This window comes from Pelecanus crispus, chromosome 13, assembly GCF_030463565.1.
Source record: "Pelecanus crispus isolate bPelCri1 chromosome 13, bPelCri1.pri, whole genome shotgun sequence".
Lineage (NCBI taxonomy): Eukaryota > Metazoa > Chordata > Aves > Pelecaniformes > Pelecanidae > Pelecanus > Pelecanus crispus.
This window is the reverse complement of record NC_134655.1, coordinates 21,744,110-21,771,452: the sequence shown is the minus strand read 5'-3', so window position 1 is coordinate 21,771,452 and position 27,343 is coordinate 21,744,110. Positions and strand designations below refer to the sequence as shown.

Genomic DNA, 27,343 nt, shown 5'->3' with positions numbered 1-27,343 from the left:
TAAGCTGTACAGAGCCATCTGCAATTAATGCTCTTTGTTGTATATCTTCTGTATTTACAGTATATCTGACAATAAAACCTTTTTTGACATTTAATCAGTAGCAGAGTTGTTCCGCTCTCATTATATATTTATGAACTTTATCACCAAGACAAGACATAAATGTTCAGCTTGCCTTTAAGATCAGACAGGCATTGATATTTAAAACCTAGAAAATTGGGGGGGGGGGGGGTCTGTTCTACATTTGTACAATATAAAAATGAGAACAGATTCTTCTTTTTAAGAAGATGCTCAGGCTACTGTAAAGATGGAGACAAGTGAAACTTTGGGACTAGTGAAACTTCTAGCGTACGTATAAGAGCTGTAGATTCAATTACTAATGTCACGGGGCATGAGAGGCTGCATCTTCCCCTTTTTCTATAAGGCATATAATACTAGTTAAATTGTGATTTATTTTCTCATATTTCAGATGGCAATTGGAAAGGTAGTAGGAAGAAGTTTCTTGCAGATTCCTGTGGTTCCTGTGGATCTGTTTTCTGATTGACTGTCTCTAAGGATTTGATGTAAGGGGGATTTTGACATTTCATCCTTGAGAAATATTCCCCTTCATTTGCAGCACCTCTTGTATTTTTCTTGATTTTGACAAAGTAGGTATTTTTTGGAAGTTGAATCCAACTTTATTGCCTTTCTCTGTAAAATCCTAGATCCAGGGAGAAAAATCCTGTAGAAAACACTAGAATAGCTAGCATGAGTAAGATTTTTAATGTCGTTTTTTTATAAATACCAAATGTATCTGGGTATGTACTGTATGTTAAATAACATTTCTGTGTTAGTGAGAGATTGAACTTTAATAGAAAAATATTATCTAAACAGAAGGGCATTTGCATGAAACTTGTCCCTATCTTATATTTAGGAGGATAATCTCTAATGAGCCTCTCTGAATTTAAACTCTGCGATTCTGTCTGTAGAAGAAATATTTGCATTGTCCTATTGGTAGCGACTGATACTCATTTTCTATCTAACTAACAAACAGCTCTTCTTTCTTTGAAACTGCCTTGAATAATTACAGCCCAAACCCTGCCCCTGCACTACATAAATGGAAAATCCAAGTCATCAGGTAGCACTGAATCTTCAGTTTGGATTAAAAAAAAGTATTTTATTTATTAGATGCAGTTATGGCACTGAAATAAATGGTTGGTGCAGTTACACAACATCTCACCTTCAAAATTTAATCATCTACAAATGCCATTTATTTTTCATAAGCTCTTTCCCTTTTAATATGGTTCATTAAATATCCTTCTCTTTTTTTCTGCTGTTTGTTCATCTATTTTGGATGTAGACTGCAGGCATTTATCTCCCTCTGTCTTAACGTATGGTGTGGTTGATGTAAACATATTTTAAAATAATGTTCATATTATTTAAATAATTTCAAATTTAAAAGTTTGAAATTGCAGATCTATTCTGCTGCAGCCTACTTCTTGCAGATTTGTCCTGGACCTTTCATTGAGGCCCATTCCTTTAATTTTCAAGAAAATTTCTATTTTCAGTATCCTCCCGTTTACAACACATGTAATTTAGAAAATTCCCCTGTAGATAGGAGCTCCTCCAGCATGCAGCAGAAGTTTTTGCAACCGGCATAAAGCCGTACATTCCCGCTCCCCAGCAGGGGAGGGATGCTGATGGAAAAAGATACCTCGGCAGAAAGCGTGTGTTGCTTTACTCGCCCGTGTTTGGCTGTAGCTGTGGAACGGCTCCGAGTCATGGCACTTTGGGAATAAGGCAATTTCCCTTCAGCCTGCTCTTGAGCATGTCTTTTGCACCCTCATCAAGAGCTGAGGCTCCGTAGTTTTGCATGGCTTTTTCTGATGCAATGTGTGAATCGGTAGAGGGGGAACTTAGGAGGGTCAAGACAAATGATTTTTTTGAGGGTTACTGCTAGCCAATAGACTATCTTTGCAGATGCTAGCGTTGCCTCTCCTCTGTATGTCCGCAGCTGAATGCGGTCTGAATTCAGGGATTGAATTTGAAATTTGAAGTTGTATGTGTGGCAGCACAGGAGGCATGTGCCAGTAGCGCAGTCTAGATAGCCAATTGCCTCACAGCTCCTCCATTTTTAGTTATCTTAATTGTATACGTGCAATAACTTCTAATTCAATTAAGACTAGCAATATTCCCTGTTAGCCTGTCTGTTAAAATCCATGCAGTATACTATAAAAGAGTCATTAGTTTGGTAATATCAATTTAACAAGTTTTAGCTCATTAACCTTGACACCAGCAGTGCTGGAAAGAGGAACCTTTTGATATTGTTGTTCTCAGCATATACCAGGGGGCTCTGAAAATCTGTTGAAATCCGTGGCTATTATCCTTGATCATCAGTTAGAGCTGCGTGTTAGCTCTCTTATGCAAATACCATAGTAAGCCACAAATTACATCTTTTCAGGTCAACTTTATAGATTGGGGTAGCGTTTATTCAGAAAAAAACATTTTTTCCATTAGGAACTTTCTATAGTTTTTAGATGGTCCTTTACCAGGTATTTCCTATGTTTCATTTTTCAGATATATACCATTCCAACACCACTTTTAAAAAAGCTTACCTGAAGTGTGGCGGATGAATATTTGTGATAACGTTCTAGTAAGCTGAGTAAGATACTAATTGCAGAAATACTTCTTCAGTTACTTCTTTTTGCTTTCCAGGTTCACTTTTGAGAAACCATAGTTACCTTTGTAATGTTGTTTTTTTAGCTTTAGAAATCTCATATAATACAGCTGTAGGTACCATTATAAAATAGGAAAATGAGCAATCGTTTAAAATTAGGGTACAAGTAAATAAAGAAAAAACTCTAGCAGTCAGACAGCTGTTGTTTATTGGATGCTTACTTTTACACTCAAATTGGATGTGTCTGAGTTTTAGAACTGAGGAGAGGTAGAGCAGACCTCATGTTTAGCCTCGTAATACAGTTGTAACCACAGAGGCATTTGAAAAACAGCGAGAAGGGATTCTAGAAAAACATAATGTGTTTTCTCAGGAACGGCTTCACTTAATCCCCTGCAGTCATTGCGAGTCTCATGTTTCATCATTTGGGGACGGGATTCGATGTAAAGAGAATTGCACCCACCTCTGAGAAAGGGCTTATGAAATGGAGGAAGAAGAAGAGGGACTTACACAAGTGTTTTAATGTGGAAGTGGGAAAACAAAGCAAGACAAACATGGAAAACAGATTATCTCATTTTCAGCTCTGTCTTCATCCTATTCATGCCAGTGTAGATTTTTTCATGTGTTTATTTCTGTTTTATCACCTTCCTTTCCTTTGTTTTCCAGGTTGCTCAGTCAGAAACTGCATTTACTACCTTTTAGGTTATGGAATTATTCTTGAAACTGCCACCCTTTCTGTGTCTGGTAACCTATGGAAGTTAGGGAACAGTTGTGATCATTTTTCTCCTTCTGCCTGTGCTTAGGTGGGTCACTTTCCAGATTGCAGTCTCCCCATTGCATTGCGCACTCTGCCTTTTCTGAGAATCCCCCCTGACTTTTTCCCTCCTGCCCAGGCGGAGCGCGTGGCCCTCAGCCAGCAGTTGTTCTTCGTACGGCAGCTAGTGCCGTCGCCCTGGGTGAAGGACGAGGGGCACGCTGAGGTGTAGAGATCAGGCAAGTCTCGCAACGGTTTTCTCAAATGCAAAATAAAAGGCAAGGGCATTGTTGAATACAGCAGTGCTGACACACGTCAGGAGCACCCACGGAGACGGGTATTTTGGCTTTGTTCGAGAGCACTCAACCCTGTGTGATCCCAGGAGGTGGAGGCTGCCAACATGAGTGTCAGCAAGTGCGTACAGCTGTGGTGCAGGTGTGAGAAAGCAGGGCAGAGCTGGAGGGAGCCGCTGCCGTCTCTCCAGCCAGGACGCGGGCATTTGTTCCCAATGGAAAGCCAAAGCTCTGCTCAATGTGACTTATTTACTGTGTGCTCTGTACACGGTCAATCACAAGATTAAAGATTAACTTGGACTACTTTGATAAAATGTCAAGCCAGAAGATGGGCAGCAAACAATTTTGGTCGTTTACGGTGTTAACAAGAAGAGGGTTTCAGGAAAAGACCAGAGGTGTAATATATGCAATTTGAATATTGCAGACTTAAAAAAAAAAAAAAAACCACAAATCACTGTTCTGAACTATATGTTAAAAACTTTGTTAAGTAAAGGAACAGTTGCCTCAGCCAAATTTTCAGCTTCAGTAAGACAAAACAAGGTAGATTTAAGTATAAACTATTAACAATTTTCTTTTCTCCTGGCATGTTTGCCTCCTAAAAAGTGAACTGTTTTTAGTCTTTTGTAGAAATTTAATCCAAAATGAAAAAATACTTTAGATAAAGCTAAAGTGAAATTTTGGTTGACCTCTAGGTAGCAGGGAAGAGCGCAATGTTGAGATTGAGAAAGGTTTTGCATATGCAAAAAATCAGGAGGAGACATTGTACTTTGCAGAAGTTCTGTGAGTTTGAAAAGGGATCATTTCAAATGTTTTCAGCTTTGAGAATATAGCCAAGAACTGTACTCCACAATACAAAGCAACTATGTTGAAAATTCACGTTACAAAATAAATCTATTAAATTGTTGTTCTTTTAAGGCTTAAATTTTTCTTCCAAAATTTACAAAATCCCTGCTGTGCATAGGAGCTAGGCTTTGTCTTTTTCTAAGGAGCGTTTTTCCAAGTAATCCATAAAATTAAATTAAATTAAATTAAATTTTTTTAAAATAGCTGAAGACAACATGGATGCAGGAAAAATTGCAGTTTTATGAAGTCTTTCATCTAAGACCTAATTCAGATAGAATTACCTGTATATGAAAGCAGAAAATTCATACGTGGTGGGTAGTTAGGCAAACATGTCTGTAAGCCAAAGCTGCCTCTGTAATTATTGGGTTTTTTGTAAAAGGGATCTTACATTATTTGGCATTTATGTAAAACTATGTTAGAATCTTATGTAAAGCATATAGTGGCATTTCTTGTGGCAAATGTATTTTTTGTACGTTTACGTTAAACCATACATCTGCACACTTTTATGTGTATGAACATGTCTCAGTATATTTGAAAGAATAACTACAAATCAGACCGGAGATTTGTGCCTTCTAATTTGGAGGTTTGTAGTCTGACCATGTTCACTTTGGATTTAAATACCTTTCAAGGTATTCAAGCTTGATTACTTGGCCTCACCTGAATAATGGAGCTTAGAAATAAGGCTCATATCTGGGTAGCTGTCTTCGTATTATATTTATGACTAACAATCTATCACTTCTAAGATCTTTTGTAGAGTAAGATGTGTATTGTAGACATTTCACTTAAGGTTTTTTGACCAGTATTTTTAAAAGCTAGCACAATTTAAAAAATGGAGGTCCAGCTGTAAAATGTGGGGCTAGACTTTAAAGAATCCAAATGTGAGGGGGATCAAGCTCTGGGTTGTTGTTTGACCAATTACATGGATAGAGGATATTTACAGGACGGACACCAACTATCAGTATCGCAGACCTCCAAGACGACTCCTGTTGTGGAACGGTCAGGGCTCTCTGTGGCACTGAGGGAGGCAGAAACCTTCATCCTTTTTGGTCAAAAGCACAACGCCAGCACCAGTGCTATAGATGGCTGCCAAATGAAGGCCTGTGCTTTGAAACAACAGATACTGTGCCATAGGTGTGCTCTTACAAAGTGCATTGCTCTTTAAAAATCTCAACAGTGAGTATAATGCTTTTTTTTAAAAAAAAAAACCAAAACAACTGAATACTGCCTAGAATCTCAGAAGTGAAAATCGTATCTTCAAGCTTCCCAAACTAAAGAGCTTTGGGAAGAGTGTATTTGTCATTATGTTTAATTTGCACATACCTCACCAAAGAAAAGGCCAGGGGAGCTAGGCCGAGAACACAGCTGTACAGGCAGCTCAACTAATTGCCTCTCCATCCTCAACCTCATTTATCTTCATTTCTTCCCAATTATACCAAATTATCAATAGTCTCTGTTGCATCAGAGTCTTAATCCCCTTTATTCAGGCAGCATTAGATAGTGGCAGATGAATTCTTGGAGGGAGTCAGGGTAAACAGCCATGAAATGCCACCTCTGGCAGATGGCATTGCTCACAAGAAATGTGACAAAACATTTGGAATTTGTTACTAGGCATTGGTATGAGAAGGCAAGCTGTCAATATTTTTTTAAATGATAATCAAGGTGGTGCATACTTATACCACAAGCAGAAATGAATCCTGTCCAAAACCTCAAGCTTAGTTAAGTTCAGCTTGGCACTGCGCTGTTGTATTTTGTTGCTGAAGCTTCTCACTTTTTCTCCTTAAGAAATATTTTCCCTTTATCTGCTATTAATATCAACATTTTAATAATGTTTGTTCTGGTGATAGTTGTTATTTCTGGTTTTGTATGCCTCAAAGAAATATTGATTCTGAAGACGTAGAATATCCTTTAAATAATGACAAATTTAGGATGTATTTTCTTGAATAATTTCTTTGGCACGGTTCGTCGTCTTTAGGGGTTTGATGTTGCTCCCTAGAGAAGCTAATGCAAAGTTCTCACTGGTACTCATTGAGGAGAATTGCACTAGAGATTAGATGAGAGCACCTAATGGCTAGGTTTGCTGAATGAGAAAAATATTCTGAAAATCAAAGATTGATTGAATGTGTAAGATGTCCAAGTGCTGTGGTAGGTAAATATTCAGCTATTACTATGAGCAAAAATGAAAGTGATTTTTAAAGGAAGTACCAAGTTGGCTGCTAATAGAGTTCAAGATTTTTTTTGCGTGTTATTTTTAGATTGACATTAAATGAAACACGGTAGATTTTACTGCTGACCTTTTATGTGAATTAGGTTTACTCACAGGCTTTCCTGGTTTTGGCAGCATTCTAAATTTTTTGGAAGTCAGTAATAACTTAGTGCAAGGAATCAAATGCCAGATATAAAAAAATGGTGCATCTGCAGAATTAGTACATACTTTGCCAATGCTCCCCATACTGACTGAACTTGTTGGAGCTGTGCAAGTGCCTGCACATACTGATCCGTCGTGGAAATGGGGGCTTATGACAGTAAATCTCATTGGAGAGCTTCTACAGTCATTAAGGTTCAATATGAAAGGACGTTAGGCATCCCTTCTGCAACCTCTCATTCTCTAGTAAAATCTCCAGCATCACTGAGTTCTGTGTAGATGCTTCAGGTTGGCAGGGATTTGGAAGATTGTCTAAATGTGCATGTATGAAGTGCCACAGACTGTATTTAATTCTTTCAAGCCATACTTTATATTACACAGAGTTATTTTAGTATTAGGAGTTTTTGAAAAGATTATAAATACATAATTCATTTATGTCACTACAAATTAACTCAGAAGATTACAATCTGTAACTTGAACTGTTCATAATAATTATTTCAAAGAAATAGTAAATGATAAATTGTTGAAATTTGAATGATCTGATTTTTCCCTTAGCGTTGCGTATCTGCTGTGGATGTCAAGATGTTCTCAAAGCCTCTCAAAATCAAACTAAACTATCTGGCTAGTCACAGTCACAGTAAAAATATACAGTACATGTATCTCAGTGGTTGTTTCAGTAAGTTGTTAAATATGGGAAAATATTAAGTAATTTAAAAAAAATAAAACAAAAGCAAAACCCACTTGGTTTGTGGTGAGTGAAGGTGTCAATTATTATCATCCCTGGAATATGAATCCTAGTTCCTTGCTTGGTAGCTGCAGTTGTTGAGTTTAGAAGGATGTATGTTATATCCTTTCTGGCAGCCAGCCTTACAAACTGTGTTCAAGAACTAAAAGTTAAGCTGTTTTATTTCTGGCTTGTTCATCATCAACAGTAATAAAAACGTGACAGACCAAAATTTTGACCTTATTTCTGTCTGAAATGCACGTATTTCTGAAGACTGACTTTGGTTCTGCAGTAGAAGACAGCTAATTTTGTTGCTGATGGTCCTAAACCAGAAGAGATCTCATGTTCTAGTACAGTATTGTTATCTCTGTATAGAAAAATAAATAGCGATTAAGTCACACGCCCACTGCTAAAAATGTTAGCAATAACTATTCGGAGTGCAGAGGGGAGCACATCAGTTATGCAAGAATTAACCATAATCCTGTGGTTACATTTCAAAATAGTATTGAGCATTTAAAGGTTGTCCTCTCTTTTGAGTTCACCAACATCCTGTCTGTTGAAGTAATGATCTGTGCAGATTTTTGTAAGCCCTCTTTTGTCAAAAGCACGTTCTGCAAGCCGTCAGGGGTAGGGGTCTCCCTGACCCAACTTCCCAGTGAGAGCGCAAAGGTAGACAGCCGGCTGAACACGAGCCAGCAGTGTGCCCAGGTGGCCAAGAAGGCCAACAGCATCCTGGCCTGTATCAGGAATAGTGTGGCCAGCAGGAGCAGGGAGGTGATTGTTCCCCTGTACTCAGCGCTGGTGAGGCCACACCTGGAATACTGTGTCCAGTTTTGGGCCCCTCAATACAAGAAAGACATTGAGGTGCTGGAGCGTGTTCAGAGAAGGACAACGGAGCTGGTGAAGGGTCTGGAGCACAGGGCTGGTGGGGAGCGGCTGAGGGAGCTGGGGGTGTTTAGTCTGGAGAAGAGGAGGCTGAGGGGAGACCTGATCGCTCTCTACAACTCCCTGAAAGGAGGGTGTAGTGAGGTGGGTGTTGGTCTCTTCTCCCACGTAGTTAGCGATAGGACAAGAGGAAATGGGCTTAAGCTGCGCCAGGGGAGGTTTAGGTTGAAAATTAGGAAAAATTTCTTTACGGAAAGGGTGGTCAAGAATTGGAACAGGCTGCCCAGAGAGGTGGTGGAGTCCCCATCCCTGGAAGTATTTAAAAAACAGGTAGATGTGGCACTTGGGGACATGGTTTAGTCTAGTCTACCCTTGATGGGCTTAGAGTAGACTTGGTAGTGTGGGTTAATGGTTGGACTGGATGATCTTAAAGGGCTTTTCCAACCTAAACGATTCTATGATTCTATGATTCTATAGTGACTGCCCGCTGGCTCGGACGTGCTGAGGTCCCTACCCCGGTACCTGCGTGACAGGGGACAGAGGTCATTTATTATCCCTCAGGAAAGGGGTTGCATGTGCTTTGACATTGATGTAGATCCAAAAGAAAGTTTAGGTTTTAACTCTTAATTCCTTAATTCCAAGCATAATACTACACACTGTATAGAAGAAACTGAATAGGGATTTATTACTTATTATTTCATCCGCTACAAGAGCTAGAAGACATGAGAGGAAGGCAGCAAATGCCAAGTGAAGCCCCCAAGGCCACACCCGCAAATAACATGGGGTAGCTTTTCATACAGTGCGTAGGCAAGCTGTGGAACTCTTTGCTACAGGGTATTGTAGATGCAAAAAACTGACATGCGTTCAATTTAATGGAAGTAAAATCTATTAAAGGTTGTTAAATTCAAGGAAGATACCGCTGTTTCAGGAAGTTCCTTATACATAAATTGTTGGAGAGTATTCTGGGAAATTCTCACTATAGGTTTTCTCTGTATTTAAACTCTGTAGTAAGTATTGCTTTTGGCCCTTGTTGGAGACAAGGTATTAGGCTAGATGGACTGTAGCTGTTTGTATGCGATCATTCTAGGAGCCATTATTCCTTGAGCTATATTGCCCCCCTCCCTCCTGAAATATCATGACTAATTTCCCTTTAGGAAGCCATAAATATCTAACTATTGATATGAAGATTATGAGCTTCCCCCCCGCCTTCATTGTCACGTGGTTAGCTGTCAGGTAACAAAGCAGCAAAGACTTCATTTATTAATTACCAGAGCTTTTCTCCAGTGTGTCACATTCCCTCCTAGCCAAGAAGCAACTTTTTTTAATTAATATTTATGCATGACTAAGTCAGCAGAAGAAAAGAGGAGAATGGGTACAGGTAGCTAACTTTGAGAAGTGCTTTTGAGTATTAGTGTATTTTTATGAAAAGTATTATAATAGTTTGTATCTAACTTTCTATAAATACGATGTTTCATCTTGCTAAATCTAACTTTAATGGGGTGCTTTGGTGGTATAGTTGAATCAACTGAGCCATTGAGGGCTATTTTGAGTTTAAATGAAGATATTGCCACTTTGAGCAGTTTGTGTTGTTATCAAACTAGTCCCTTACATCATATTGCATTTTCTTTTCATTTCCCGCATGTCTTTATTTGTTTTGCAACATTTTTCCCATTTCCTAACATTAGTTACTTGAGGAAAAGGCCATCCATATTTTAGCAATTGTCTACAGAAGACTGTTTTGCAGAAAAGATTTAGTTGCTGCAGCCAGTAGTTCCTCTACGCTGGTCTTGGAAAGTAGGAGCGAACACGCTGCCGTATGCTGGTAGCCATCAGCATTTCTGTGTATGCAATTGGAGGGGATGAATGACCCAATCTGTTGTTAAAGAAAGATAACAGGTTTTATACTGTACGAGTCTTTGACACGGAGGACCTGACTTTAATTGTGAGGTTTTGTTTTGACCGGAAGGGTCAAAACTACAACTACAAGCTACAAAGCTTGTAGCACAGGCTTACTTTCCAGAGTAACTGACAATAAGGACACTTCTCTGATATTGTGCTTTAGCACTATAATCGTCGATTGTAATTTGGAAACTTTAAAACACATTGTATTTACCACCTTCTTATTGCTTTTTCTCTGTTCATTTTAAAGGGAAGGAATTCATGGTTTGGGAGGGATGGTTAGGTTCCTAAATAAGTATTACATCTCTGCTTTTATCTTCTAAAAAGTATCTTCCTGGAATGAATTGTTCTTAATGAAATTGGCATCAAATATTCTGACATATTCCCAGTTATCTTCAGTATCCTGTTGCTGTGAAATAAACTTTGATTTTGCTGTCATTAAGACTTTTCAAAAAGTTTAGAAATTATATTCAGATTTCAGATGCCTTCTTATTGTATAATTATCAACAGATTACTTCACCTAAGTTGTGACAGACATATTTTTTAAGTATGACTGACTGATGGACAGATTGGGAATTGCTGAATTAATGGGCACATTTCAAAGCTTTGGCAGGGCTAAGCAGTAATTACATCTGCTGAACCACTTGATAAGTTTTTGGAAGTAACCCAGTAAAGCCATCACTGGATTTCTTGAGTTTTAATATCTTACCCTACACACTTTCATGGCTTTCTTGTAGGGCACAATCCAGAAGTTGATATAGCCGAATACACACAGCTAAACAAATAAATGCGTTAAAGCTCTAAATGCATTGCAGATCTTCCATTTAGATTTTCAGATGGGTGTCATGCTTTTGGGGGCTGATTAAAATCCTCATTCCCACTTTAAAGAAAGTAAGTTTATTTAGGGGTAATATGGGACCCCAGAAAGTGTCCACGCTTGCGTGGTCTCCATAAATAACATCATTTACTGCCAATATGAGGGACAGAATTTGGGGTTAAATGGGTCATAATCCTGACCCAGAACAGTTCTATGTTTTTCTGACAGGAAAGCGACAGTTTACCAGGAATATGACTGGGTGGTATCTTCCTATCCTTACTGTAGCAAGATTCTCAGTTTATCGAATATGACAAAAATTGGTTTCTATCAAATCCTGGGACATTCAAATGTTGTTACCATGAGCAGTTGACAGAAAGTTGTAGGGTGAAATGTTTTCAGCAGAGGATATTCTGTGTAGGCCAAAAAAGTGACCGTTCGTCCCGGTATTGAGGTGAAATTAGGATATTGGTAAAAGCAACGAGTCTGGGACACCTGAAAGTACTGGGGCTAGGAATGCTGAATACTTTGAAATTATCAGTGCTGAAATAGCAATGCACTGAATACTTTTTTGTTTGCAGCTGATGTTATGCTTAATATGCCCAACAGCGTGAAAAATGTGTTTAAAAATAATTTTAGAATAAAATTGGATGGTGAAGATGGTATTGCTTTTAACAATTTGAGTTCAATTTTTCAGAAATGTATCACAACAAAAAATAAAATGACAGACATAGATTGAAACAGTGTGGTTGTTCAATTCAAAGGTACCTCTGACAGAGTGGATTTCATTTAGCTAGACCAGACAGTTTTAAGGCTGATAAAATGAATTTGAAACCAAATGAAAAGAAACTGTCACCAAATTGAACTTTGATTACTTTCTGGAGATCTTTCAATACCTAAAAACAAGACACTAATTTAATCTTCACAAGTATATCTTCACCAGAAAAAGTTTTTTGGATTTTGTTTTGAAAAACACAAATGCACAGAGAGGTGTATTACTAGAAAACATGTAGCTTTAAGAGTTATCTTATACAATTACTAAAATCATAGATGGGTGAGAAGCAGCATTTTCAGAAAATTGAAGCTGAGCTTATCACTTGCATTTTCTTCAACTAAACAAAATGAAACTTAAACAGAAGCACTTTGCTCACAGACATGTCCATGATTGTAAATAACCTTGCAGTGGATCCGCGAGTACGGTGTATATCATCAACAGCATGTGTATGTATTGCTTAGGCTGATTCCCCCTATTTGGGATTTAACTCCCCCTGCATCCATCTGAACTCGTCTGAATTCGCTGTTCACAGGGACTTGGGAACAGAGACGTACAGAATTTGGCCACTGGGCTGTAAAATGGCATTAAGGCAATGCTTACCTCTCACCGCATTTTAATTCAGAAGCGAATGGACTGGGGTTTGTTGCATTAGTTTGGCTTTTGCTTAGTTGAACATAAGTGTAATTCATGCACTGGTAAGTAAGTTCTCTCAAATAACCTGTTAAGACTGGTAAATACCAGACTTTAATAATGAAGTATATTGTAAATAACTCTTTCTCTTACCAAATCCACGTAGTGTCCGTCTGTATCTGTGCCCTTTGCAACACGCGCTGCGTTTCTGTGTAGGCGATCGTGTACAGCGCAGACAATCAGGCTTTTTTGGAGGTTTTTTCCCATCCATATTGCGCATTTAGCTGCAAATCTCAAAGCAGAGCTGTACACCACACATCTGCTGCGGGCCTGAGCTGGCTGGTGGAGGCAGGTCAGACCTTTTTTTAGCTGCGGCGCGTTCTGCACTCTTCTAGGACGGCTGGCCAGCTGATAGCGCTGCCTTTTTCTTCCCACTTTGGTGCGGCTATGTTAAGGCCACCGCAGTCTCTCTGCTTGCTTCTGACAAGCGTCAGGAGCTCTGGAAGATGGAGGTTCTTGTCTCTCTTGCCCTTTTTTAATGCTGAGTACAATCTGTTCTGGGACAAGATCGACTAGAATGCAGACAAGATAAGGAAAAATCACCTTTTTGTCCTTTAGTTTTATCTGTTGGAGAGAAGGTCATATGGGTAGTGGGTAATAGTGTTGAACATAAAGCTTTTTGTAAAGTGTATAAATGATGTATTGGCATTTTGACAAATCAACAGACTTCTGAGGGCTCTAATAATATTCCTGTGATGCTTATGAATCAAATTACTAATATTTTAAAATGAAATATTCTTTCTCATTTAAAATAAATAAGCTATATTTCCCTTCGTATACAAGAGGTAAAGTAAGTTCCGTTGCTATTTTCTGTTGTCTCATTTTCCACAGTGTTGTATGTTTACTTTCTTTTTTCGTTTATTTTTTTCCCCTTTTGTTTCATATATACCTAAAAGAAATTACTTGAAGTCCATCTCTCTACATACAGTCGTACGGATCATTGTTTAATTTTAGACTCCTTATCAGGAGTCTAAACTGGTCCAGTGATTTGGACTGTGCAACATAATTTAAATTCAGTTTCCTGTTCCATTGCAGGTTTCCTGTATTTCCTTAAGCAAATCTCTTTGCGCAGTGCAATTCTCTATCTGTAAAATAGGAATAGTTGTACTTTCCTATGGAATGCGCAACAGCTGTAAAGCTGGGCACAGAAAGCTGATACAGCGCGCTGATGCTACAGCTTCAGCTACAGCCACAGAATTATGGTGGGTAGATGCACGAGGCTTTGGAAAGACAAGAGAAACATCTAGAAATAAGTAAATGAGCTGAGAGTGTAGACCACCTGTGCCTGAAGTTGGAAGTATTGGAGAAAAACCAACAGGACGGGGGAGACTTCTGGATGAAGAGTGCAGGTTTTTTCTTTTCGTTCAAAAATCTCTAACAAACTGTCTTGTGCACAGTTGTCGTGGCTGCTGCCCTGACACATGAAGTTACATGTACAAAAACTATTTCTAAGCAAAAAATTCAAGCTATGTCATGTGTTTTTTGATGAAGAATAAAGTGTAAATGTTAAACTTAAATTTACTGAAAAAGCATATGACGAAAAATAAAACTCATTTGGTAAAATCAAATGCTAAGCATTTCCTCAGAAAATCTTTTTGAAATTACACATTTAACTTGAGAAATACTTTACCAAATACTACCACCTCTGTTTCACAATGGTCAGAATGAACAATTTCTATACTAAGTATCAGTCAAATGTTATTTGAAAGAGCTGATATATAGTATATTAAATAACAAAGATGCTGACACAGTCTTAACTGTAGTAGTTCTTGTAATTACTGCACTATGCCATGTTATATTATATCACATGGCATAATTTAGTGTATCTTTCTTTGTCAATGTATTGCTCATCATTTTACAAATTACAAATCTTTTATAGGAAGGTAATTCGTACTTGGACATAGTGCTAAAATGATGGAGTGATTTCCTTTTTTTCTCAATCATTGATCTTTCAAACTTTTTCATTTAGCCATATTAATCATGTTTATTAGCTAAGTGTTGTCACAAAGAATAGAATTCTTCTGTTACTTTCATATTCAATTAAAATGGGGTTTTTTTGCTTGCTGCCTCTGCTGCATCACAGTAATTTATTTACTTATTCTAATTGAAATTCTTGTTCATAAATTCAAAACAAAGTCAATACTGCAGTTACACATTTTCATAACAATCCATAATCTAATTGAAAATGTGGGGTGTACCTGAGAAGGAAGTGTACTTAAAATACCTTTTTACTCTAGGAATGTTCCGTCTAACTTTTTTAAGGTGGTTTGTTTTGTGGCCCAGATGTATTTCAGAATTCACTAACACAGAATCATAGAATCATAGAATGCTTTAGGTTGGAAGGGACCTTGAAAGATCATCGAGCCCAACCCCCCATGGTCTACTTAAGTGCTGTGTAGAAGGAACTTGTTGTTATTCAAGTGTGTAAGTGTAATACTGAAGACGACGACAATCTGTAAGATTGCTGCAGAACACCCTCTCTTCAGGAGGCCAAACAGATATTCTAGACCAAAGATGAGTGCTTAGTTTGCTATACTGTGTTTTTCTTGTAGACAGTAATTACTGTGTGTAATAGATATCTGGACTCTTTAAATTCCTGAATACTGATGATTTCCAAGGCCAACCTAATGCCTGGCTTGTTTAACCTAGCAAAGTGAAGTGTTTCACGACATCCCAAGGATCAAACCCAGTAGTGGAGGGAAAGCTGTCTGAGCTCAAAGATAACATAGCAGCAGGATAAATTGTTGTAACCTGCTCAGGGATGAATTTAAGCTAGAATGCTGGTGAGCACTGGGGGGAGTGAATAGCGGAGCGACTCTCCAGTAAGATTAACAGTGGCGAGAGACCTGACGAGCCCGAGGACGGACACGATTAGTCTCTGGCAGGGACTGGGTGCCCTGATTCCCTGCGATAGCAGGAGATGGTGGTTCAGTGTCTCAGATGTTCCCTTTCTGTCTTATTTACTTAACTGTGATTGATGTTTACTCAGATGATTTTATCCTTAAACGTTTAGCTTTTCCTGTTTCCAGAAACCAGTGTTAAGAAGGTAGGTGATGCTGAAAGTTTCTAATCATCTTTTTTGCCTGATGCATATTTATTAATTTAGTTTAAAAAAAAAAGTCAGGTGTTGGTTTCAGGTGCTGTGTTTGTGCTAGGTGCTTAGCTATGGTAAAGGCTATTAGCTCATTGCTAACCAAGCAAAATGTCTTTTAAAGAAAAGTACATGCCATTTATGGTTTGTTTGTACCCTGTTTTGCAGGTGGGAGTGAATCCTCCTGGGATAAAGACAAGCTTCAGTCTCCCATTACAACGGGATCACAGCACAGCATTGGTCATCCCACGCTGTCAGGGCAGTCGAGCCTTGGAAGTGCGCACCCACTCAGTCCTCTCCAACAGAATCACCTGCTCACCAACAGTATGTATTGGGCTCTTACGGAAAGAAAACAGTACATGGAGCCCTGCTTGGAGGCTGGGCTTGCATTCCTTCCCAGCCTCCTGGAGGTGGGGGAAATAAACGGATGGGAGACACACAAGCGACAGGGGGGTCGCTCCTCCCACTGTCTGCTGCGCTTGTGCACCGTGTCCAAGCCGCCCACTGGGATACAGCCACCCTCTTTGAATGGTCACCCACTGCTGGGTTGGGGAATGTCAGTCCTTGATTGACATTTCCATGGCCGGGACTGAAGAGAAAAATAACCATAAAGTTGCTTAAAATTTTAGCTATATGAGAAAACTCTCTTCCAGGTGAAAATGCTGAACACCAAATAAAAATATGAGCGCCAGGAATAAATGCAAAATGTCTAGTTAAAAGCGAGCAGAAGCAATCCCTCTGACTTGTTTTGCCTTGTACCTACCAGGTGTGGGCAAGGTCATCCATTGAACCCAGCTATCCAAAGCAACTGGAATAAAATGACACAGATAAAGTTTGGATTTGGAACTTCAAGCTCCCTTCAAACCCATCTCTTTTCCTTCCCTTAGGAAGGGAGCAGGTGGGAAGCCAGCAGTTCCCTTTTTCCTTTGTACCCAAAGAGGGAAGGAAGGGAGGGAAAGTTATTCCAAGAAACAGGTTCAGGATTAATATTTTAAAAATTAGTGAGAAGTAAAGTTAATTCTAACAGATGATGAAGAATGAAAGTGTCACTATTTCTGAATTCTTGTTATTAGTTTAAGCTCTTCATCCTCAAAGTTTTGAAAGTTGATTTTTGGTGTTAGTTTTAATGGATGAATGACATTTCTGGCTCCTTACACAATTTTAGGAGCAGATAGTTCCTTGCTACCTATGTAGGGTCCCAGACTTGACCAGATCAAAGCTATTGAAATGACTCCTACAATATGGGTCTGCTTTGTTCATGGGAAGGTATGGACCTGAGCATTTAGGGTTAAGTAACAGTAGTTAAGAATCACCAGATCATCGGACTCAAATTCACTGTAGTTTATCCTTTCATTTTATATTCTTGCATAATTCAATACCTGTATTTTATGTACAGGGATATTGTGTTCTTTGCTGTTAAAGAAAACTTTAAAGGTATTTTCCAGTAGATTTTGTAGTAGGCAAATGTCTATAGGCTATTAAAGGGTTTATTGAATGTCAGACATTATGTCCAATGATTTGCAAGTGTAGGATATATTTTCTTCATAGTCCTCTGAAATGTTTGACGGATTGTGTCTTAAAACTGGTGATGTGCTGTTAAATTCTGTTTGTAGTTTGCATTTAGTTTGCATGTCAATTGGACTTTAAGTAGACATACAACTCGATGTGGCCAGATGGTGTCTGGAAGTTTTGGAACTCTATAGAGTATGAGGAAAGATTATTGGACTGTTAAGGGAGATACGCAGGGGAACAAAGGCTTATGGATGTAAGCACTGAAGGGGATTGTCAGTATGGTTTAAAGTGAAGGGAGATAGATGTGGGCTTTGCTTATTACCTATCATAATTAATATTGGTATGGATCATCCTATAAAATATATACTGAATCAGAAGACATCACAGTTGTTGATCATGATATACTCAAGCTAAACAGAAATAGCGTGGGAGCTCAGAATATATACAATTCTGCCTTTCATGGTGGGCGCAGTGGTGTTTCTATATCGCTATAGTCAAATTATATTGGAATAACATAAGCTATATCAGTCAATGATATTTTTTATTGTGGGTTCTGTCATACACCAAAATGGTGACTGGCCTTCTCATTTAAAATAGTTAAGATAGAGCCAAAAGTTAAAAAACTTTTAGAGGCAATTAATGTGAATAGCATATGGTTATGACTAGCTATATGATTACGTTATTTACTACTTGTATCTGAACTTTTTTAATGAGAATTTCTAATCTAAATTTCATTTAAAAAAACCAATAAGATATTTTGTCTGGCAGAAATGAGTCCTGTTTTTTCTGAAAAAATAATTTTGGATGCCCAAAGGTAGCTATCTTCAAGTGGTCTCTCTAACAAATTCTTAAATGCAAAATAACCTGAAACAATTTTTTCAGTGAATTGGTGTCTTGCTTTCCATTGTAGTCATTACTAAATACAAGAAGTAATACACATGCTGAAATAGATATTAATGAAACACGAGAATCCAATTCTTGCTAGCAGTAACATCAACTTTTTGGCAATGTCAAGATCTGCAAGTTGGTCCAAATGGATTTTGTACCTTCTTAAATTGTTTTATATCCATAGCAGAAGACAATTTAAAGTGACTTCTTGGAAATTAAAACCTCTGGCAACAATTTTAACTTCTCATTACATGTTCCAGTTCACAGACCTTCTGTACGGCAGTTCAATAGTGTCTGTAGTCCAACCCACAGCTTCCTGTATTCAACAAATAGTCCTAATATAAAAATCTAGTCTCAGATTGCTGTGTATGTGAACTAATAATAGTAAGAGGACTTGGTATTGTCAGATAAAATAATAATTAATAAATATCTGTCTGATGGATTGGAAAAACATGCAAGTATCTGCATGTTTTGTGGGTTTTTTCTTTATTGCTCTTAATAAAGAGATCACTGAACTTATGCACTACTGTATATTCATTTTGCTAATATTGTGTTACTTTACAGCTGTATGTATCTTTCCCTAATACAAACCATACAGCCTTTTCTGGAATACAAAGACAATTTTTCCCTATGTAACATCAAAATTATTAACTCACAATAATACTGAGTTTGACTAGTCAATGTTCCAGTAGAACACAGACTCTAAAAATCAAGGTGTTGGGTTATAAAGCGAGGGACTGACGCCTATAACCTGCCCTTGCTCTCTTTTAGGGATAGACCTGCCGTTTATGATGATGCCCCACCCTCTGCTTCCCGTCAGCCTACCTCCCGCTTCGGTTGCAATGGCAATGAATCAGATGAACCACCTCAATACAATAGCTAACATGGCTGCAGCAGCCCAAATGCACAGTCCTCTTTCCAGGGCAGGGGCCTCTGTTATAAAGGTAAGAGTTGTCTATGAGATTTAGAAAAAATAGCTTTTTGTGGCTAACAAAACCATTTACGGTGACTTTCTTAAGGAAGGTAACTAAGAGGCAATGAACTTCATACTGCCTATAGCACACCTGGTCTGCTGTCCCTGATAGTGCTTCAGTTTGAGAAAATACCCACGAGCACAGTCAAGAAGTTAAGATGCTCTGCTCTATCTACAAATCTGTAATGTAATTAAAAACAGATACTAAGACTCACTGGAGGCTAGGGGAGTAAGTAGCGCTGCATCTGTTAAAGATCAAAAGCTATTCTAAAACGTTGTTTAAAATCGAACTTAATGTTACAGTTAAAAGATAATGCTATAGAACATAATGGGAACTCTGGTGTGGTGCAATTCTAGAACAGGTTAATAGCAGAGAAAATCATCAAAGTACCTTAGTGAGTACAGTCTCTGGTAGCCACACCTAAATTTCCTTCTGGCTGGATAAAACGTGTTTATGCTTTTGGAAGGCTTCTGATAGTCTCTTCTAAGCAGGTTGTTAAGAAAAGTTCATGCCTGTGTTGAGAGCTGAAGTCCTGCCACACACTAAAAAATATATTGAGACAAGAAATTTTCAAAGTAGAAGGCTATAAGATCAGCGCATGGGAAGGACTGGTGCTGTGGGATTCTCTAAAACACAGTGTGTCCTGTTTTTATTGAGCAAAAACGAAAGGTTCTGTCAGTCTAACTTGTGTGTGTATTTGCATATGCATGCATGTTTCTTGTTGACAAAATTTTTTTCAACTTTGAAAAGTAGTTATTTTAGTCTATTTTTCTGTGGTTTTAAATATGTGAGTCTCTAGAGCTATCTGTTCTGGGAAGTACATGTCTTTTTAATTTGATGTTTATGCTCATTTACACTCTGATGTATCCCCATCATGCTGGAATCCCAAAGTTCTGAGTTGCTTTATTGTAACAACTTGCACTGATTTGCTGAACTCAGTCTCTCATATCTTTATTGTAACACATCTTAATGACAAAATACCATTATTTTATCATTGAGAAAGTTGCTGTTGCCAATATTACAGGCCAACTGTGAGAATAAATTAGTTAGGATTGTGTTGTGCTTTCTGTTGTCACAGCTTGCCACTGCAGGAAATTTTGTTTCTACATCAAGCAGGGAAAGAAACTTGTAGTACACAACCACATGTTTATTCTTTATACTTCTATTTACTGACAGCAACATACTTTCAAGGAAGAAAGCAAATCTCTTTTGTCACATTACAGTAGCATAAAATATTACGTGTCTCTGTTGCTGGGGTTCTGGAGGTCTTCGATTTTCTTCTGATCTTCTTCCCGGCCCTGAGCATCTCCAAAATTGCCTCAGGTTGTTTTTCTTTACTGAGAGTCCACTTCCAAATTAGGGCAAATGTTGTTCTTAATACTTTGATTTTGTTTACATCTTGTTTTCTTGGATTCTGGGAGGCTGGTAAAATTCAGGGGGGGCTTTCCCCAGTTAGAGACTATTTAGGATTAAGATCTATAAGAACTTCTCCTTATCATCAGTGTATCTACACAGTTGTTGACTGGGCGGGGGAAACATGATATCTCTGATGTCCAACTGTCCATTAGTTAATGCAAGTCATTGAATTGTTAGAAATTAATTGAGGTTCCATTCGTTTCACTCAATAACCTTTTCTTTAACTATTCAGTGACCTCTTGAGAAAACCATAACTTAAATACAGCAGTGTAGTATTTGTAGCAGCAAGTAGACTGCATAAGCTTTGATTATATTTTAAATGCTATCAGGATATCAAAATGAAGAGTAAATATGTATTTGTAAACACTGCTAGTTCTTTGTAATATAAACTACAGGTTTTGCGAGCGGTTAGGTTTAAGGATGCTCTTTAGCAGGCCCTGGCTGATGCTAGTTACTCATTTACAGCTATTTTCTCCCAAACACCTGCACTACAGGATACACAATATCTCCACAGCAACAGTAGGTCTTGCCAGCACTCTGGTGGGAATTATTTCCTCTACATGTTGTAGAGGAAAATACACCAGTAGCTAATGTGACAGAGGTAAAGTGTGCATCCATTGCGGCGTTACTCTCACATGTCAAGTGATGCTGCATCTCTGTCTCGTTTGTTCTGAGTGCTGAAACTGTAGATGAATTTTATTACAGACAGTGTGAGCATCCTTTTGTCCCTTCCTTCCCTTACATACAATCATCTAGCTCTGAATGGTGATCAATTAAGATGAAATCCTTGTACAAAACAAAACATGTAAAAGAAAAACATTGCTGCTGTTGTTATCTGTCAGCGGTATTACTTATATGACATTATTTAAGTTCATTTAATAAGTACAAAAAATGACTAGTTTTAGATAGACTGCAATTCTAGCATCATGAAATTACTTAAAATGGGAGAAATGAATCGAATATATTGAGTGTGTATCTATTTCCATACTCTGGTGACTTAAAATACCACTTGGCCTGTTTTCTGTAGGTGTGAGAATCAGCTGCTTTATAAAGGTTTTGAATGAAGTCATTATGCTTTTTATATCACGTTTGCCATTTAGAAATAAGCTGTTCTACCAAGATATGCATGATCAGCAAAGTTAACATTTAGTGCTCCAGAAAGAAATGTCATAACTATGAAACTTGATTTCTTCCTGACAGGAACACTATAAATTAGGCAGGCACAATGGCCAGGCTCGCAAAACCTTCTTAGCCATCTATAATATGATCTGATGTGATTATAGCAGCACCCACTAGCAGTGCTATAGCTACGGTTCTGACAGTGCCCCTGTAATAAATCCCATCTTTCAGAGATTTACTGTGCAGCTGAAGGAGCTTGCTCCGTTCAAAACTTGGCTCAAATGGTTCTGAAGGATCTGTGTAATTGAGTGTGTCATCTGGCAAAACCAAAATTTGACAGCGACACTGACTTCACCACCCTCTCTCTTCTCCCTCTTGCATCTGTTCTCCTGCTAGTTCTTTTTTTCCACAGCTATTCTTCGGCTGGATGAACTCTGCAACCCAGTTACTGGCCTAGGTGTAAAATGCTTTGCCAGCCTGGTCTTGAGGACCAGTCTGGGGTGGAACTTAGCTGAAGTACACTGGAATCATAGTGTAGGCTAGAAACAGTAGTGAATAAATGTAGTAGTTTACTGTCATCCAATAATTTTGCTCCTGAAGCTCAGAAAAATCTACTCGGTGATGATATTTTCAGGTCTTTAGAAGCGAAGTCTGGATGGGCCCTTTATACAAAAGAGAAAGGATTTTTCACTCAAGTTTATAGAACAACTCAACTCCAGAGAGCAATAACTGCATAATGTCAAGATTTTTGTTTTACAGTGGACCTATAATGAATATGACTATTAATATGCACTCACAGCATATTATACGGTTTATCATAAAGGAGCTGGTAAGGTGTGTGCTGAGACCGCAAACTGAATAGAATGCTGAAAGCACACCTAAACCTTAACAGATCATTTAAATCAAATTGGGTCCAAAGGCGTCGAGACCTCACAGCACATAGCGTGGATGGCAAATACAGGAAGAGGTGTCACAGCAAAACCAGCAATAGCTCTTCTGTTGGTTGGCGGTGCTTCTGAACCTCGGAGTCGGACCGTGCCCATGTAACAACTCCGTGTCCTTAGCGGAACGAGGCCTCAGGCTGTGGATCCTCAGGCTGTGCACAGTAACGGCATCGGGAGCGGTGAGGCGGTGTCATCAAGCCTAAAGTCTCCGTCCATACAGATTAAGCCAGAAGGGGCTTATATGACTGAAAAACATACTAGCTTGCACAATTTCAGCCAAAAGGCGGGGAGGGGGCGGAAGGGAGGTTTGGGGTTAGGAAGGTGTAAGGAGGGCTGGCAGGAGCCAGGTTCCTGGAGCCGTAACCGTGCGAGTCTCTGTATGTTCACTGAAAGGCCCCTTTCCCAGACGTCCTTTGGAACAGGGTGGTGGGAGATACCGTGCTTAGGGTGGCCTTGAAGTTGTGGCAACTGAATCCAAACCAGGGGCCTTGAGCTGCTCTCTTGTGTTACGTATCGAAAGAGTACTGAGAGTAATGCGGCAAAATTTTATCCCAGAGATTTGAGAGGCTCTTTTACCCTTTTCTCCCAGTTTTTCCTTGCTGCTTGTTCTATTCACCCCACATACTTTGCACTTGCCTTGCTCCTCTTGCTCATGTCTCACCCTTCCTCCTCCATCTCTCCTCCTTCTCGTCGTTCTCTCTCCCTTTCCTTCTGGCTCTCTAACAACCTCTTCTGAGCCGCTGAGAGATGTGCTTCTCCTGAGTAGGAGTATTTCTGCAAATTGGTTTCCTGCTGTCCATTTTTCTTCTACCATTATTCCCTCATGCTTGCTGTATTCCTCCTTTTCTCTTATTCTTTTTCCTCTTATTCTTTCTGCTCTTACCCAGGTCCCAGTTAGGAATAAATGGCACATTTTTTGAACGCAGCTGGAAAAACCCGGAGAAAATAAGTTAAAATGTAATAGAAATGCTTTGTTTCAAACAAAATGCAAAATAAAGCATTTTTATTTCTGTAGTTGAAATCATATTTCTTTCAGAATTTCACCCCAGTGTACTTCAGAAACAACCCAAAACTTCTGCCCACCCCACCCCCCCTACCCCCCAAAACTAAAAAGGGACATTTTAGGTGAAATGCAATTTTTTGTTTTGGTAGGGAAACTGAAATCTTGTACTTCACATCAACTCTACACAATTTCTGTCTGAATATTTTGGTCTACTGATAAAGAGAACAAAGCATTATTTGTACAGTGTGATCTAGACATGCAGTAGAGATTTTTTGAGTCTCATTTTCTTTGTGTTCTGTTCTTCTCCTGATTTGGTGGGATTGTTAAAGCATTTGTAAAGGATATATATGACATGATTTTAAGTTCCCTAAAGAGAATACAGATGGGCTGTGTAATTATTGCTGAGAGGTGCTATTTTCTGTGTGCTGTACAACTCACATTCATAATATTTACCTGACAGCCAGAAAAATGTGGCCATCTCAGAATACTCTGAAACAATTCTTCTCAGTATAAAAACATTTCTCATTACAGAATTTATAACATTTAATTTCATATCTCTCTGTGCATTCAATTCATTTTGAATTGTTTTCAGAATATTACGAGATTTATAAAATAAAACTTCCATAAAATTCATGTTATTTTTCTCATTATTAGATTTATTCTGTCCCATTTCATAGCATGTGTTCATTGCTGGCAGCTTAATGCTGAAATGGGTACTGGAATATGTTAGGGGAGTGACACAGGAGACCGAGTAGTTTAAGTTTGCTTCTTATAAGGCTAATTTTTGTGGCTGTATCTGTAGCAAAGGAGAAGTGAGTGTGCAGTTTTGTATCTTTTTATTCACTGGTACAGAGAAACTACTGTATTGGGGGAAGTTCAGGTCCCTACAGATTGCATTAAATATCCTTCTCATCTCTCCTTTGAAGGGAGGCAGATCCTTCTCCCTGCAATGCCAAGAATGCCTTGCTTTGTTAGCACCGAGACACCTAGTTGCTAGGTTAAAGAATAAGCAACGAATACTTATTTTAAACTTGCAAGTGGAAAAAAATACAGTAAGAAGCAAGTACATCTCTTTTGCAAAGCTGGCAAGGGAATATTGTTAGGCCAAGCACATATTAGCTTTTAGTTCTGGCTCAGATCTTTTTAGTATTGGCTTAGTCATTTGCATTTGTACTTAATAACTAATATAGCTGTAACATAGATTAGATATAGCATTATCATCATTAGTCCTGGGAGTGCCTTTCATTTAGTAGCAGCATGGGGTGGAACAGTTCATAGGAGGGGTACAAATAGAACGTTTCCACTGCAAGATCCTTTCCAATTTTAGTCAATATTATACTTGCAGTTTCAAAGTAAAATGTAAAGGTAGAATCTTAATATACGAGTGAAGGTTGCCATAGTTTTCCCAGTGACTGCTAATTTAAGAAATGGTGAAGAAGGAAGCTCTTGTTTGGCTGTTTACCAATACCATCTGATTAGCTGCTGCTTTCTGTTTGGCTGAGCAGCTGGCAATTAATGAATTGATAGGAAGTAGTCACAAGGTAATGGAATTAGTGAGTGAACATCTGGTATTAAAAATCAGTAAACGTAGAAGAGTTTTTATGATTTCTTAAATTTGGTGGGAAAATAATTGCCAGTTGACTACGACTGAAACAACTATATGTACACAGTGAAAAAAAAATCCATTTTAAATGTCAAAGTACATATTTTAAGTGAATGACTTCCCGATACACTGCAAAAGATGAATGGGATCCAGCTGGCTTTCAGACATACAGATCCTATCTTAGTTTTTAGACCAGCTGTTTAGCTTGTTCATCTCCAGTTCTAACAGCGATTGGAGATACTCTAAGTAGCTCAGAAGACCAACAAGTCATCCATACTCTTTGTGTGTGCCCATTTCCAGACTGAGATGATTCAAAATATGAACCAAACCGCTCTTCTCTTGCCCGGAAGCAGTAACTCTAACCATCGTATTTCTTGTCAGCCACTGTCCGGCATCATTTCAGATTTAGCACAGCTCCTGCTTACTGTGTCAGGATTATTCTTTTTCTTTGAAAAGCCTAAATGCCAATTATGTATTGCTTTTCTCAATAATGCATTAGTTAAGGACTGTAAACTTTAGAATGCTGTTAAAAAATGTACTTGTTATTAGAATTGAAATAGTATTGGTATCAACTAAGGTCAATTGGAAAGAAATATGTGTCTTAGTATTAACTAAAAAAAAAAAAAAAAGTTAGCAGTTCAATTCTTTGCTAACTGAAATTTTGTTAACTTTTCTTATTCTTCTCTCTTCTTGAGGATGGAACTCAGCCAGGGAGATAGGAACAGCGATATCACAGGCATGAAATTGTGGTAGTTTTGGATAGGAGGTGAGGAGGTCTGCAGCCAGTCTCCTGGCTGACTGCTCCTGGCTTCACAGACCCCTCCAGAGAAATGAGACTCTGGTTGCTAGATCTTCTTAACTGTGTAGTGCATTTTGAGAACCTGAGTGGTGATTTGGCAAGCACTGGGAGATCAACGTGTGGCACAACAAACATTCCAGTGGGGGACTAGTGTGCAAATTGATGTTGGAAAATTTATTCTGCCAGAGCCTATGAACATTCTGTTTTTCCAACATGGTCATCAGCTCTGAATCTTTCTTGCAACAGTTGAAAACTCTAGTCTAGACCTAAAGACAGTAGAATCCCCAATTTTCCTTCCTGTCCGTTTCATTAGCGAGGTCTGATGAATTCCAGCTCTCCTGCCACTGCAGAGCCTGTAGACTACAAAGGCAGCACCTCAATTAAATATGAAATATCAAGATAAATGTCTGAATAAAATATCCGGGACTCAGACAAACTTCCAAAACCTGCTTGTCAGCAGTGAAATGCCATTAAATCCTCTAGGAACTCATTAATAGATTAACATTTGGAAGAGTAATTACAGCTAGATTAGAACTAAGAATAAAGAAAAATAAAGAAAAATCCAGCAGCATCATATCTCTAAACTCTTGACACAAAATGAAGATCAATACTATAAAAAAATCAGAGGGAAGGAATTAAGGTCAAGATGATTATGTCAGAAATAGGTAAGCTGTTCATATATATTTCAAATAAAACTAGTGTGGATGCAACTGTTATGTAGTGTTTCATATTATTTGTGTGGAATACTACCTCGCAGGGGATAGAAAAGGGATATTGAGGTGAAATCAAGGATGTATCTGGAAATTGGATGAGTTGATGACTTCAGTGCCGTTAACCTAAATCACAACTAAAATTAACAATGTCAAGCTTTGTAGCTACACTTTCTGAGCCAAAGAAAGACACTGATCTTCAGTGAGACAGAAATATATTACCCTTCAAAAGGATTAAATACTGCAAAAGTCTTTTTGGAGAATTTATGTTACAGCTCTGTAAAGGGAAGAGAAAAGATAAAGTAGGTACTATAGTTAGATAAATAGGTGAGATCCTGAAAAAGGTTTTCATTTTTCATAAAATTCTCAGAATCTGTAAATTTTATATATACAATTCATTACATTAGAATCTGGAATGTGAATCTTGCAAATTTATGAAATAGGAAGAAACAGAAATGGAGAAAATATGACTTTATTTAGAAATGCTTCTCTATTACTGTGTGTGTACCTACTGTAGAACCAGGCTGCGCAGCAGTGTGCTGGTGGAAACTGAGCTATTTTCAAGAGGAAAAAAATAAAATGTATGAAAAGTAAC

The 27,343-nt window shown here is 38.3% G+C and overlaps 1 protein-coding gene across 1 annotated transcript in view; it reads left to right on the top strand.

The window, feature by feature from the left end:
* DACH2 (dachshund family transcription factor 2) overlaps nt 1-27,343 on the top strand; it is a 313,020-nt gene that overhangs the window by 224,783 nt on the left and 60,894 nt on the right. The window contains exons 6-7 of the mRNA XM_075720636.1: nt 15,949-16,104; nt 18,952-19,124. Of these exons, the coding sequence (XP_075576751.1) occupies nt 15,949-16,104; nt 18,952-19,124 (329 nt within the window). The remainder of the gene's footprint in view (nt 1-15,948; nt 16,105-18,951; nt 19,125-27,343) is intronic.